General features: G+C 43.2%; 1 protein-coding gene across 1 annotated transcript in view; it reads right to left on the minus strand.

The window, feature by feature from the left end:
- LOC147889309 (T-complex protein 1 subunit zeta 1) overlaps nucleotides 1-15740 on the minus strand; it is a 47988-nt gene that overhangs the window by 16153 nt on the left and 16095 nt on the right. The window contains exons 6-13 of the mRNA XM_087391501.1: nucleotides 9348-9440; nucleotides 7585-7691; nucleotides 3062-3176; nucleotides 2774-2860; nucleotides 2279-2483; nucleotides 1994-2088; nucleotides 1778-1846; nucleotides 1141-1248 (exon numbers count right to left, since the gene is read on the minus strand). Coding sequence (XP_087247627.1) covers nucleotides 1141-1248; nucleotides 1778-1846; nucleotides 1994-2088; nucleotides 2279-2483; nucleotides 2774-2860; nucleotides 3062-3176; nucleotides 7585-7691; nucleotides 9348-9440 — 879 coding nt within the window. The remainder of the gene's footprint in view (nucleotides 1-1140; nucleotides 1249-1777; nucleotides 1847-1993; nucleotides 2089-2278; nucleotides 2484-2773; nucleotides 2861-3061; nucleotides 3177-7584; nucleotides 7692-9347; nucleotides 9441-15740) is intronic.

The following is a 15740-nucleotide window of genomic DNA, read 5'->3' on the forward strand; positions in this document are numbered from 1 at the left end:
TGCACTCAGCACTGCTCGTTGCAGCCAGCTCAATTAAAGCCTATCACTGTACCAAGCTCGCTTATACAGCCTTGCACTGTCAATGTTTGCATGTATTGCAATTTGCAAGGCTGCAAAGGACGTGCCCAAGGCCCTAGAGGATTTTGTGGACTGTGGGCAGCAGAGTTGGCAGATACAACCTGCAACCAAAGAAAACAGGGTACAGAGGAGGACAGGAGCAAACAGTGACAGTGGGAGCAGATTTGCAAAAAAGTCATCGTACGACAATTTTAGCCCCTGCGCGTTTCCCCTTTTTTTTTTAAAGGGGGGGGGGGGGGAGGGGGGGTCACATACTATAATGGACCTAAAGACTCTAATCTTGAGATCCTAACCAACCATAGACGAAATATCTTCATAAAGTATGTGAACAGAAACAAAAATGTGTGCCCAGAATTTAAGCGACTAGCCAAAAGACAAAGGATGCTCATGGTAGTAAGGCATGAAAAAATAGGAGGAGCGGCACCTGGACGTGCTAGTCTCCCTTCTCTATGGTGGCAAAATGAAACGAGAAAACGGAAAGCAAGGGTGAACAAAACATTGCAAAACTTTCCCACTAACAAACAAAATGAATGGCCACCTTCATCACCTCCAACCATATGGGTCATCTAAGCTATCAATTTGCCATGATCCCTGAGTGGATCTACATGTGCATGCATGCATATACATGGGTATTTGTGCACATTTAAATTTATATGTTTTCAGATTTGGAGAAACTCATCACCCATTGGAAAGAAGTTTAAAATGTATATTGTAGTGTCGATGACTTCAAGAACATGCTTCTGTCAAAAAAGGTCCTTGCTTGTCATTGGCATGATAATCAAAAGTATTGACACTCTTGCTAAAATCAAGATTGCATAACATGGTCATGTAAGAAACAAGCTACAGTTGCTTTGTCAACAACAGAAATAGACATTGCTTGGGGCTGAAAAAAGATATTATATGCAACAAGCCATTGATCTTGTCATTACTTATAAGGACCTTGTGACAAAAAAAATGTTCAAGGGGTGCGTGCAGACATCCCAGACCCTATCCATACCTCAAACGCGATTAAGACTGTCATAGAGAGACTAACAACAGACCAGAAGGTGAGAATAATGGTACCTGCAGAGCAATCACGACATCTTGGGTATCCAATCCCGAATTCTCTGCCAGCGTTTTTGGAATAACCAACAGTGCATCCGCAAATGCTTCCACACCCAATTGTGCACGCTGCACGTTGCAATCGCCATTTTTTTCTTGTTAGGAAGAGGATAAGAAGGGGAGGGGGAGGATTGTTTAAATCAAATCCACAATGCATATGCAGTGTCAGTTGTTTTAAACGATAGCTGTTTCAGGGTCCAATACACGCGCGCGCACACACACATCTATGTATGTATGTATGCATGCGCACGTATAAGTGTGCACACACACACACACACACACAAACACATAGAGAGAGGGGGAGAGAGAGACACACACAAACACACACACACACACACACATATTAAACTTGTGTTCCTTATCTATGCCAAAGGGGTTCTCAACAGCAATTTCAGGCATAAAGACAGTGTCTATAAAACTGATTCTGTTTCACAAACGTAGAAACAGCAAGTAGCTCCACAATCAAGTCCTTCAATTTCTCATATCCAAAAACAAGGATGGTGTTCAATTTTGTTCGTCATTTAAACAGGAATTATGTGAATGCCTTGGAAAATATATCATATTGCTTAATTCATCTCAAGGTGCCAACGACTCGTACCCCTTTCACAGTCTTCTTGATTTCATTTACAAGGTGTTGCCTTGCAGCAATTTCAAAAGCTCCTGCACCCTAAGCAGAATATGCAACAGAGAAGGGGAAAATTAGTGTCAAGTTCCTACACTACAAAAATTGTCCCTTTTGTCAAACATGACATTGATCACAAATTTGAAGCTTTCCCTATCATGAGATCTAGAAGTTTTCAGAATGAAGGCCAACCAGGACGATGGCCTCATCTTCTATTGTGTTCTTGACAGCTCTTAGCCCATCCCGTACAGCATCCTTAATTTGTGCAATTGTATGATCATTGGGACCTAGATCAAAAGAATGCACTGTTATAAGAGATCAAACCCAATGTACTGTTATAAGAGATCAAACCGACAAAAAGCCTCAACTTATAATGCCCATCCCCACCCCCCACCCCCAAAAAAAAAAAAGCAAAAAAAAAAAAAAATCCCACACAATAAAAAATGCGGCCTTAAAAATTCGCATTACTCCAACCACCTTTTATTAGTATTGTGCACGAATGCGGATTCTTTACTTCTTCCACAAAAGTATACTTCTCTTCTCCCAACACATGCTCATATACAAGGCCAGCCCATCCTAAAATGTCTGGAGTAAGATCATCAACTGAATTAACAGCCTCTCCACCGCAGGCGAGCACCAAACGTTCCATATTCCTTCTCTTTGCCCTTCGAAGGGCCACAATCTGAAAGACAATTCTAAATATCCATTAAGAGGCTTTATAAACAGCATTCCAGGTTAATCATTCATAAGAACATTAATTATTTGACCATTGATTATTGACCATCCTTGGCTTTACTGAATGATTTATCTAGCATGATGTTTGTATAATGAATCTTTATCATCCGATCTCTGACTAACACCATAAAATATCTTAAGCCATAAAGTGCTTTCTGTACTGAAAATATAGGTGATGAGCAGATCAACAAGTCTGGGAAAATGGCATTAGAAAGATTAAGGGAAGAAAAGACTTACACCCTCCCTTGCGAGAAGATCAAGTGACATGGGATCTATGCCCTTTTGATTGATGACAACAAAATTATTCTCTGTTCCTTGACACACCTTTTGGAAATGTCAGGAGGAAAAAGCTTCAGAATAGGCACACTGAATTTAAGTAATGCATCACAAAATTCCTGTCTTCACTTTCACATGAGAATGCTCTTGGAATTACAAGAACAAGTCTCACAGTAAAGCTCCACGGAAATTCAAGGAAGATTACAACATTGGAAAACGTTTGTGTTTATGCTAGCACATCCAGATTACCTTCTTTTTTAAGTCAATTATCTTCTGAACTCTCTCATCGACACTTCTGCGCTCAGCTGCTACCATCTTCTCCCTTTGTTCTGCATCGTTGTAAAAGAACCCTGCATTTATCTCACTGGAAGTTTCAAAAAAGTTTCTTAGTGATTTCAGAATGGCCAAAACTGGGCATATCTAGAGATGTTAACTCTTACATGCCTAGTACAAACCTTTCATTGACAAAAAGGTGAGTGTACACACGTTAGGAGGATAACAAATGTGACATCACATTAGACTTTAGTGAATGATTTGCAGTGACGGAGACACTACAGCTAGAGAGACCAAGGGCATAAGCATATCAATATACGGTCATCTCCATGTTTAGAAAGATTGGAAACTTTGACTATGCAAGGTATGAAATGCTTTGACTGTGTTCTTATAACTAGTGAATACAACTTACCAACATCAATACCCTACCTCCCTCCAAATCCCCAGTAAAATTTTAAAAAAAACTATTTTTGGCGCACCTCTTCCGGGTAAGAGGCATCTCACAATACCTCTAACACCCATAACACCCCTTACCATAAGGAGCACATGTCAGACCCTGCTATAAGTGGCACCACATTGAGAGCATTTATGACATGTCCATAGTGTGGCGTGAAAGAGAACCTATTTGTCTACTCAAATAAATCAACCCAAGTGTCTACTAGACACAAAGGGAAGAAAGGGGTTTAGAAAACAAATGAAGCAAAGCAAGGAGTAAGAGCACACGCTAGCACACGCTGGACGGGATGGGGGAGAGAGAGAGAGAGAGAGAGAGAGAGAGAGAGAGAGAGAGAGGGGGGGGAGGAGAGAGAGAGAGAGAGAGAAAAGGGGGGTGGGGGGGCGGGCGCGGGGGGGAGGGGAAGAGAGGGAGGAAGGGTGGCAAGCAAGGCAAAATTGTAAATAAAGATACACTCATCTTTTGGTCAATACCCAAGCATAAGCTGCCATCTGGTTTTCGAAAGACTCTGAAATCTCTTAAGTAAAACCCCATGCTTACTAAGTTATTAGATCCTAACCCAAACAATAAAAACTAGGATGAGAAAGAAGAAGAAGAAGATAAGCAAGGGGAGAGAGGGACAACACACACACATTTTTTTGTGAAATCTATTTCACAGACACACACACTTTCTTTTTTTTGTAAAAAAACTTTGCATTGAGAAGAATGTACATTCATAGCTGTCCCACTCAAAACTAAAAGCAGTAATAAAAAACTTCCAACTGGGCATGAGGAAGGTCTCCAAGGGAATGAGCATCCTATAGAGACCGAAGCAAGAAAGCTCAAAAGTAGGAAAAAAGCATGCCCTGAACAGTGCTCATACAGTGGAATAGTACGAGCATGATACAACCACCAAAGAGCCCACACACGCACACTTCTTTTGGTTACAAAAGCAGTCCACACATAGAGGAGCCAGCTACGACATCAAAAGATCTCAGTATATGATAAGAAAACAGGATAATCCAAATCCCACACATGTAGGCAATGATAGAAATATTGTCGTAAGGATGCCCGGAAGGATTGATATTTGGCCAGGGCAGCATCACAAAAGACACTATGGTTGCGGTCTTTCTATAGAGCCCAGTAAAAAAAGAGATCAAAGCCCTTACGGACTGGATGAACACCAAACAGCCAGAAAGGCTTGCCACAACTTACACTACGGAAAACGAGCCTGAAGGCGCTACTGTAGCCAAAATATAAAATCCTGAGATTCTGGGCACCGCCAAAATAAATGAGGCGTAGTCTCTCACAAAGATAGACATCTGCGAGATAGGTGGCAGGGTCAATGTGAGACGTGCCAAAATCTGACCAAATGGCAAAACCCCTAGTAGAACACGCCAAGAGAAGATCTGTTGCCGAAACACACACACGCACGCACGTTTTTTTGTGAAATCCATGTATGATTATATACCTAGATGAATCCAGGAACATTCCCAAACTCATCCTCTAAAAACACAACATAGTGCAGTTTCAATCTCACGAGGGTCACTCATAAGATTGAAAACCATAAACTCCATCACGCATAGCAGGGACTAGCTACTATGACATCCCCACTGACGTCATCAGCGCCCAACAGTGGGTGTAGACCATAGTATAAAAAGTATGCTCTCACACATACAAATCCACACACCCACACATACTTGAGCATCCATTTATACAAAGTCTTCATACTGAGTTTCTGTCGGCACTCCGGAGGTGGAGGGCAAACTCAGCCATGATGAAGGCTAGCATTAAAGGAGAAGGCTAATCAAAAAGTAGTCCAAATCTCTTCATTCAAGCTACAACTGCTTGTGAAGTCTAAACGATTTCATTTTAGTCTCTCCATGTATGATTATATTACAAAAAGCAGTCTCCAAAGAGGAGACATGCCATTACAATATCAGAGGATATCATTATAAACAAGTAAACAGAGTAATCTATCTGACGAACACAAAGGCAATCATAAAAGGATTGCCTAAGCGACAACCGGAAATAATGAAACATGGAAAAGGTGGAATCTCCAAAGACTCCGTGGTTTCTGTCTTTGCACAGAGTGCCCAATATCGAACCAGGTGAAGAAGAGATCAAACTCAGGCCTCCGTGGGTAAATGCCAAAGAGCCAAAAAAGCTTGCCAAAGCAAGCAGTAGGAAACTGGGCTCGAATGCGCGCGCGCACACACAGAATTATGTTAAATAAGTTATTAAAACAAAAGAGACGACAATGCCAACTCGACAAACAAAAGAAATGCCGCACAAACACAAAGAACATGGAAGGGGGAAGAAATGCGGAAGACAAGAGGGGCGTTTATCAAATCGAAACTCCACCTAAAAACAAACTCCAGTCTATCTCCATCTATCTCAGTCTAGTCTTTGACAACTAGAAAACTCTTTGACAAGATTTGAGGATACTCTTTGACAACTAGAAAACTCAACTCACAGCTAGCTCTGATACCAATGTTAAGGCCACAGCCTACAACTTACCACTACGAGTAATTATCATCATGCATGTCAATTCTGCATTTGTAAAATGTGTTTTTTAGCAGCTTGGGTTTTACAGACAAGGGCACGAGTGCCTTGTGTGCAATCAAACAAAAGAATCTGTATGGTCAAAAGCATGCTAGGCACATTAGATCAGCATTTTCTTCAGAAAGTCTTGTATGAGTGGATGATATACTCATCACTGGAAACTAAGATGCATTACTTTGCAGTGATTTAATCAAAGTCCTTTTAGAATCCACCAGAAGAGATGGGGAGGGATTTCTCTGTTTCATGGGGTAGATACTTCCCACAATTCCGCGTGATCTAATGCATTATCGTGTGGGCATTGAAGGATGGCCACCTTCAAATGGGATCGTTCTTTCTCAGCTGAAAATCTAAAGGACATTAAAGAGTTCAAAATGCAGAACTGCAAGCCCCTTAAAACTCCCATGAATGATAGGGACAAGCTGGCAGCTTACGATAGCTCAGCTTCTAGCAGCTTGTGGGAAGCTTAATTTATTTGCCAAATACAGGGCCTGATGTTCTTATGCAGTCCATAAGGCAGCAGACCAGCCAAAGTCGCATTGAAAAGCAGCCAAAAGTATCTAAGAGGTACCAAGAATCGTGCTATGGTATACACCAGATATGAAGACATTGACATCAGCTTCACATCAAAGCTGTACTGATACAAAATGGGCAAGATCAGTGGTGAACAAAGATCAACAAATGTTGCACGTTTTCACTAGGTCAGGTTCAGTAACTTGGTGTAGCAAAAAACAACAGTGCGTTGTGAAGAGGAATTTGACGAATACCGAGCCTGACGTTTCTTAGGCAGTCCATAAGGAGAGTAAGTTTATGCAAGAGAGCAGCCAAATTCGCATTGGAGAGCAGCCAAAAGGGTTTTGAGGTATCTAAAATGTACCCAAAATCCTGGTCCAGATGTGAAGACATTGAGCATCAAAGCTGTACTGATGCAAAATGGACAAGATCAGTAGTGAACAAAGATCGACAAATGTTGCACGTTTTCACCAGGTCAGGTTCAGTAACTTGGAGTAGGAAAAAACAACAGTGTGTGGTGAAGAGGAATGTGTGCCCTTCTTTTGCTTTCATCCATTGCCAGCACCAGCTAGCTTGTTCTATTCTACATGCCTACACTAGCAAAGTTCTAGTACAAATACTGCAGCCAAATCATCATGAGATAGAAAGCCAAAACCTCCTCCATCTGCTAGAGAAAGTGTTGCACATCAGCCCTACGTCTCCTATTGAATGTTTACTGACTTCAAAACTACAAAAGAGCTGTCAACTCAACAACCTCATCACCCAGAGCTGGCCTCTGCTCCACCTCATCCTGAAGGAGCCCCAGCAAATAGCAAAAACAAAGCTTCACCTGTTTTCCAGTTGCATTCTCAACAGGGGGAGAGGGGTGTTCCCTACTAGCATGCATGGTGTATGAGTGTTGCATTTATCCTTGAAAATAATGTCTCAAATTTATACATGAATTGAAGAAGTGATTGTCTGTAGTTTTCTTTTTTTGGGATAAATAACTAACCTTTTCTCATATTCCAATGACACATTGCACGTTAAGATACAGCAATTTTCAACGCGCTTCTTCATGTCAGGATGACGAGCTCCATGGTCCAACACCAAGCCCTCAACCTGTACCCCCCCAAAAAAAACACTTTATCAAACTGGAAGATTTGAAGCGCAAAGGATCTTTATAGATGTGGGCCTCTAACCACTAGAAGTGCTTCGCAAATAGCCAAGCCCACAGCCCCATTAATGGACAGTTGGCTGGGCTATATACAACCCCATAAACAGTCAAAATATGGGCCCACTGTCAGCCACATCTGCTAACCAGGGTTGCCTCATCCGCTGCCTCAAAGCCAAACCAAGAAGGATAGTCTGTTGCTGCCACATGGTAGGTCTGTTGCTCACGTGGCAGCTTGTCTGTTGCCCACATGGCAGTCTCTCCCACTTCATGGTCACGTTTCCATTTGGCACAATGATTATGCACAGGTATCAAGCATAGTTGCACTCCTCCTCCTTGGGGGGCTAGCAGGTGGGGCATTGACCCTATTTGTCCAACCGAGGTTTGGGGGGGTTGGGAGGGGGGGGGAGAGGAGAGAGAGAAAGAAAGAAAGAAAGAAAGTCTATTAAAGTCTTCGGAAGACTGACGGGACTATGAGACTGAGAGAAACTAGATACCAAACAAGCTGAAAGGGTAGAGGTACTAATCAAGCATCAGCACCCATATTACAAACTACATGCCACATAGTCATGAGAACATCAATATAAAGCCAAAGTATAATGTCCATATCAGTATGACCCTCCTCATTACAGCAATCATCATAGGTCATCAGCCTCCAAGTGTAATATGCGTATCCATCCTCACGTGTCACTGGATTTTGGTCTTGCTAATGGTAATCTGCAAGGTCTGGCTGGAAGAACTCTATGATCATGCTCTTAGTGGACTCTCTCTCTCTCTCTATCTCTCTCTCTCTCTCTCTCTCTCTCTCTCACGCACACACGTGTGTGCATGTACCTGTGAGTGTAAAAGCGCACGTGCATGCGTGTGTGGTGTGTGTACCTTCATAAGATTAGAATATACCCAATCTTACAAATTAAAATTTCTTATAGAACAAGAAAAAGAACAAAGGAAAGAATGGAGTTTGTAAGCGACTTTAGACAAAATTATGAGTAATTGAGAAAATAAAAACTTAGTGAGCAAAGCTTCACTTATGTTATCATCAGTATCCAAGCATTAGCTGCCATCTGGGTTTCAAAAGATTCAAATGTGTGTGTGAGTGTGCACGCGCACGTGTGACCAAACTTTACTCGGTTCTTTTGCTCGTGTCGTTTTGGGCTTTATGGTCATCATGCTCATAACATTTGACTGTATGGGCATTGTTCTGTTGACGTCTTTCATTTCTTTCGTTCATCCTTGCTTCGATCTCTCCAAGATGCGCATTTTCTTGGAGGCCCAGCTTGGAGGTTTTTTATCAATGTTTTTAGTCTTGAGTAGAAGCTGTTCCACTCCGTGACAGCTATGAATGTACATTCTTCTTAATGAAAACTTTCTTTTACCCAAAGTGTGTGTGCACGCATGTGTGTGTATGGGTTGCTCACCCACGCATATCAGCTAAGCCCTCAAAAAAGTAAACAATTAGCTTGCCTCACTTTCAATCAAGTAAGACAATGAAACGAAGATTTCATAATTGTATGACCAAAGCACAATTAATATTTCTTCTTGATTAAAATGTGTTTGATTTAAAAAACAACTTTCATAACCTCAAAACAGGTAAAATGCCATACCAGCCTGGTATCTGTATCAAATCTATGCTTCATGTGCATTATCTCTACCATGAACAAGTCAATAGGCTCACGTGGCTTTCTGATGCAAAGAACCTGTAAAGGCATTCACAAGTCTTTAGAACAAAAATTAAACCACGGTGATTATATCAAAATTACATCGGAAATAGTTTATAATTTGAAATCCTAGGGTCTAAATAATTTGATTCCAATCAAGTCCTCTCTCTCTCTCTCTCTCTCTCTCTCTCTCTCTCTCTCGTGGACAGGCCATCATGGAGTTTCCAAAAACGAAGCTATTTGCTTCTACACCAACCAGCAAACCCTTATATTGCTCTATTGCAGCAACGCCTAGCCCTTATGCGCTGACTTTCAAGCGAAGGATTGGATCTGATCCACAGGAACATATCTATTCTTTAGAACAAGAAGTTAGAGATCTCAAGCTTATGGTTGCAGCTCTTGGGAGAAAAGTGAAGGAGATGGAGGCAAAGTCAAGCAGGAAATCATTGCAGAGGTCATGGAAAAATGCAGCACATCTCCACCAGCACCTGCCACCAACACTTGTCTCCACGGTCGAAGAGATTATCACAGTCAGGTCAGCTCAGCTAAGGCTATTGTGGCCAACAACTAAATCAATAAAGCAGATCTTTATGTAGAGGTAAAAGAACAGGAAGCCATAGTACATAAAAAGAGAATACTGCACATTGGGGGACTGCCAAAGGATTGCCTTGACTGTTTTGATGATGAGGAAGGACACACAGAAGAGGAGAAATTTACATAACTCAAGAAGGGGATACCACAAGTAGAATAGGTTGAGAATGACATTAGCTGCATCTCCGAAAAGGGGACACAACTACAAGTTTATTTCAATGAGAAGGCAGGATGACTTAAAATCTTCTGACAGACAAACAAGCTGAGAGGTACACGGGTATGGATATCTGAAGAACTCACTCTGATTCAGCTCAAACAAAGGGATGCTGAAATTACTAAAGTGAAGGATGCATGCAAAGCAAGAAAATGGGCAGTCTATCGTGATGGATATGAGTGGCTTCAAATCTAAACCTAAAGACCCTCAGTCTTAAACTAATGTAACGAAGGTCACTTTTGATAAAGGATTAGAAATTAGATACATGCTAAATAATCTTGAGCTGAGATGCCATGTTGCACTCCTCGACTCTCTGAGTTTCCGAGATGTAGTAGCTACTCTTTTGTGGTGAGACAAAGTAGTTCCATGAGGGCTTCTGAAGACGTTAATATAATTTATTTATTTCTTGCTCTCTCTCTCTCTCTCTCTCTCTTCCTCCCTCACATAGAATCTGTAAGTTGCATTGCAACGTCTCCACAACTAGAGACACAAGGACCGTGAGGAGCACTTTGCACATGGATAGGAGATCTTGGGTCCCGATTGTCACGATCTGTGACGTATTCCTTTCTCTATACCTTAGACTTATGGATGGTTTGATGAATGGACACTTGTGGAAAGGTATATACCTTTGTAAGACTAGAATAAGTCCAATCATACAAATTTAGAATTTTTTGTTGTTCTAAAGATCAAAAATCTACAAAGAAAATAAAAGAGAAAATGAAAGAGAAGAAAAAAGAGGTAAACAAAAACTTGTGGAAGGGTATGCCCTTTCGACGAGACACTTCCTAAGAGGCACAACCCTTCACAAGAGAGATTCTATTGAAGAGACACTACCATTGTAATGTACCCTCTCATCAAGGGTCACACCCTTCACAAGGGGTACACACCTCTTCATGCACGTACACTTTGGAGTACACACCTTTTCATGTGTGACTCCACTCTCTATTTAAGAGAGGCCCAATTGTATGGATGACACACTACAGACACTCAAGAAATACAAATATTCCTTGTTCTATGCTATTTCAGTCTCCTTTCTGTTCCTTAGCACATTTTCTAAATATAGTAAATCTAGGATTTCTTACACCGATCTTAGCGCACATGTTCAATCATGCTGTCTGCCACGGCTTCCCCCCTTTCTTGGAGTAACACCATCGGCCAAAATTTACAGGTCGGTACTAGAGAGAGGTATCAGCTCCTACACAAAGGAGCAAGGGCAATGGGCTTTGGGGATGGGCTGGGTTTTGGAGGTAGCATTCTAAAGAGAGGCAGATCCTAGGAGACATGATTTGGGGAGTGATGAGTCTATATGAGTCAGTCACAAGAAGAATACGTGGCCTTGGGCCTGTTGAGAGCATGAGCGGAGTAAAGCAAGGATGCCCCCTCTCACCGACACTCTTTGGGCTCTAAATTGATAACATAACAGCTTCATTAGTCGCCTGGGAGGTGAGGGATCACTATTTGCTGATTTGATGATACAAATACTGGTGTATGCACATGCCATGGTCCTCATATCCTCTTCAATAGCAGGTCTACACAGACATCTAGAGGCCCTAGAGGGATTTTGCAAGGCAAGAGACTTGACTATCAATGTTGGCGAGAACATCTCATGGGCCGTAGTTCAGTGACACGGCTTCACTTATCAAGGGGAGCTGATCGAGATCGTGCAAATACACTTATCTAGCGGTAGTCTTCACGGGACTAGCTTTCACGATGATTCATGCAGCCAAGGCACACTTAGACGAGGTCAAGAGCGATAGTGCTTCCACGCACAATTCCAAGACCCCTCGACGAAGAGATGGCTATTTGCTACAATACTGAGACCGACAGAAATTTAAGATGTATGCATTGCAGCATGCTACTTTCCACCATAGCCATCTGATTATGCTAGAATTACCACTGGGAGGAGAAAGGTCTCATTTTTCCTACCACTTTTATGAGGAGATTCAAAGATAGCACAACGGGGGAGAGGTCCTACTCATAGGATACTTAAATGTCGGGACAAGGGACATGCACGCAAAGATCCTAGATTTCCAAGAGAATGTCATCATACGTCCATCTAAACAAGGATGTTAGTCACAAATTGGAGAACATACACACCGGTACCACTATCACGCAAGATGGGAAATATTTATTGAACATGTGCAGCACTCGTAAAATGCTCACCTACAATGGGTACAGAGATGGCCAAGATCAAAGAGATACGCATAATGCCCACAATGGGATGGTTAAGGGTGTAGGGGACTATGTCATTGGATCTCTGGCCTTTCACTGGTCTATGGCCCCTCGTAACAAGAGTAGACCATTCCAATCTATCTTTCAGTCTAACACTTACCCCACACAACCTTATACTACCAATAGTATGACTTTACCCACTCCCAGCCCACATATAACATAGCTATGTTGCCACTCTGTTAGAGCACATAGATGAACAACATAACATAGATGAGATGAAATGTTTCTAGAAATGTGTTCCAGGGTTTCAAATAGTAACATTTTGAAAATCTCAGAGGAATTTAGGTGCATGTCTACCTTGGAGAATCAAATCCACAAGCAGTTCAGCTTTGATTCAATCAGTGCTAGTTCAATCAGTCAGTGAAGCAGTAAATCAATGCGTTTATAACCCCCCCCTCTTTTGATCGTAATCTCTAAGCTTCACACTCTAATCTCTCGTGACGTTGGAACCAAGCTAGGGAGCAAGTCAACAAAGAAGAGAAGCTAACACATTGAAAATTGGGGCAGGGGATCGGATCCAAGCGGAAGTCAAATTCAATGAAAGCTATGAAGAGATAAAGACAGTAACACCAACAATTGAGTGACCAGAGGATAACTTGATTAGAATCAATTTAGATGGTACTCGTGCAATACTCTTATAACAAGAGCTCATAGAGTTCATATCCTAAAACAATTCAACAAACTGAAAGTTACACAAGTATGGATAGCCTAAAACTTCACTAGATCCCAACTTACTCAGTTTGCGAAGGTGAAGGCAGCTAGAAAGGAGGGTAAATGGCTGTCTACCATGAAGGCAAGGCTCTCATCGAGGAGTTCAAATCGAAACATAAAGACTGTCAATCTATAAGTTATGTAAGTAACTAGGGTTTTGGGAGAGTGGAAGCCTTCTTAGTGGCTCCATTCTTTAATTTTTTCTACTATATCCAGTTTTTTTCAGTCTCATAGACCTTTCAGCCCCCTGCAAACTCTCTCTCTCTCTCTCTCTCTCTCTCTCTCTCTCTGTGGCCACTTGACATCACCCGAGGCACAGTAGATTTCACGACGACTGACACGTCGTAAGCGACAGGCCTTCCTCATCCATAGAATGGACGAGGTGATCAGTTCATTTCGAGGGGGGGATCCCACCATCAGATGGGGGCTTCTATCGGAGGGGAAGCCACCTATACCCATCACAGAACCAGGTGTTTGTCACACTTATGCATGCTCTCTTTATGATGTCCCAATGCAGGCACCACCTGATATGTCCACTATGCCCCGGCCTACCACTTGCCACTTGTTCACTGCACAGAATGTGCAGACTGCACTCAGCCGGCTTCATAACCGGAGATCACAAGACCATGAGGGACTACGGACTAAGCATTTTTTATCATGGACAGGAGGTCTTGGCTCCGGTACTAGCACAGATGTTCAACCATGCCTTATGTCACAACTTCCCACCGTCATGGAGTACCATCATAGTACTGATACACAAGGCAGGCGACCCCATGGACATTGGGAACTATCGCACTCTCAGGATTGGCCACACGTTGGCCAAGATCTATGGATCGATACTTGAGAGGGAGATCAACAGTCATACAGAGGCACATGGACAACGTGCTCTAAGGCAGGCAGGCTTTCGGAGACAGCACTCCACTCTAGACCACATCATTGAGGAGGCGAGCTCGAGACGCCATAAAGTCTACGCTTGTTTTGTAGACTTTCGGAAAGCCTTCAACACTGTCCCGCGATCCCGCATGATCAAGAGACTACAGGATATGCAAATTCCAGAGGTTTTGATCTGGGGAGTGGTGAGCTTATACGAGTCCATTAGAGGAAGAGTTTATGCCCCAGGAGGCCTATCAAACTGGATTGAGAGCACGATCAGAGTAAAGCAGGGATGCCCTCTCTCACCGACTCTCTTCGGGCTCTACATTGATGAGATTACATCTTTCATAGACCGCCTAGGACGCGAGGGAGCACCACTAGCGGACTTGATGATACATGCGGATGACATAGTCATCCTGTCACCTTCGGCAAAGGGACTACAGAGACATCTAGATGCCCTAGAGGTGTTCTGCAGAGAGAGAGACCTGATGGTTAGCCTTGGGAAGACCAAGGTCATGATCTTCAACACCTCCTACACAGTGCTTCATCGACATAGCTTTACGTACCAGAGTCAGCCAATGGAGATTGTGCAATCCTACACATACTTGGGTGCAGTTTTCACGATGACCCACGCAGCCAAAGCACAACTCACACGAGGGCATGGTGCCTTGGCCCCAACTAGAGCGACAATGCTTCCAGGCGCACTTCCAAGATCCACCGACGAAGTGTTGGCTTTTCGACACTCTAGTGAGGCCGACCGCCATGTATGCAGCACCGTTTTGGGGGTGTGATATTTCAGCAACAGTGTGGAAGAGATTCGAGCGGCTGCAGGTGATTATGGGCTCCAGGATGATTCGGAATAAGGCCTCAGTTCCCCATCAGCTAGTACAGGCAGAGTTTGCTATGACCCCCCTCCAGGTTGATGCCATCTTTCAGACAGTGACTTTCCTCCACAGAGTTTGGGACCTACCTAGAGTCCTCCATACAAATATCTGAGAGTGGGGCAAGTACAGCATGGTTTGCACGCATCACCACATGGTTCGCCATTCACAAGATTCAGATGGATCGGCTTCCCCCATTTCAGTATCGCATGGATGCACCGCTCGAGTCGATCCCACGAGATGAGATTGACCGCATCATACGGTTAGATCTCCTCCAGCTCCACACATCTCGCACTTGAAGGGGGGGGACCAAGAGTTCCCCACCAAGACCCAACTCTACTATGACCACTTTCTGAGAGTATTGGAAGACAAGCTCATCATCAGACCTCAGTATCTCGAGGATAGAGGTTAGATCTCCTCCAACTCCACACATCTCGCACTTGGGGGGGGGGGGACCAAGAGTTCCCCACCAAGACCCAACTCTACTATGACCACTTTCTGAGAGTATTGGAAGACGAGCTCATCATCAGACCTCAGTATCTCGAGGATAGAGGAGTCTCACACGCACTGAGGATTGCCATCGGACAGATGCGGGTCTCGTCCCATCAACTGAGGATCAAGACAGGGAACTGCACGCATACCCAAAGAGCAACGGACTTGCAGGTTGTGCACGATGGGGGCAGTCAAGACAGAGGATCACTTTTTGTGTGTCTACTCAGCCTACTATGAGATCCGAGGGCACTACCACTGCCTTTTTCAAGAGGGACACGGCTTTGGCCCACTCTCACGACTGATCCACTTCCAGGACCAAGTCTGCATTGGGCTCTACCTGATGGA

Source organism: Dipteris shenzhenensis, chromosome 20 (assembly GCF_047967505.1).
Source record: "Dipteris shenzhenensis isolate YYH24624 ecotype China chromosome 20, Dip_SZ_1.0, whole genome shotgun sequence".
Classification (NCBI taxonomy): Eukaryota; Viridiplantae; Streptophyta; class Polypodiopsida; order Gleicheniales; family Dipteridaceae; genus Dipteris; species Dipteris shenzhenensis.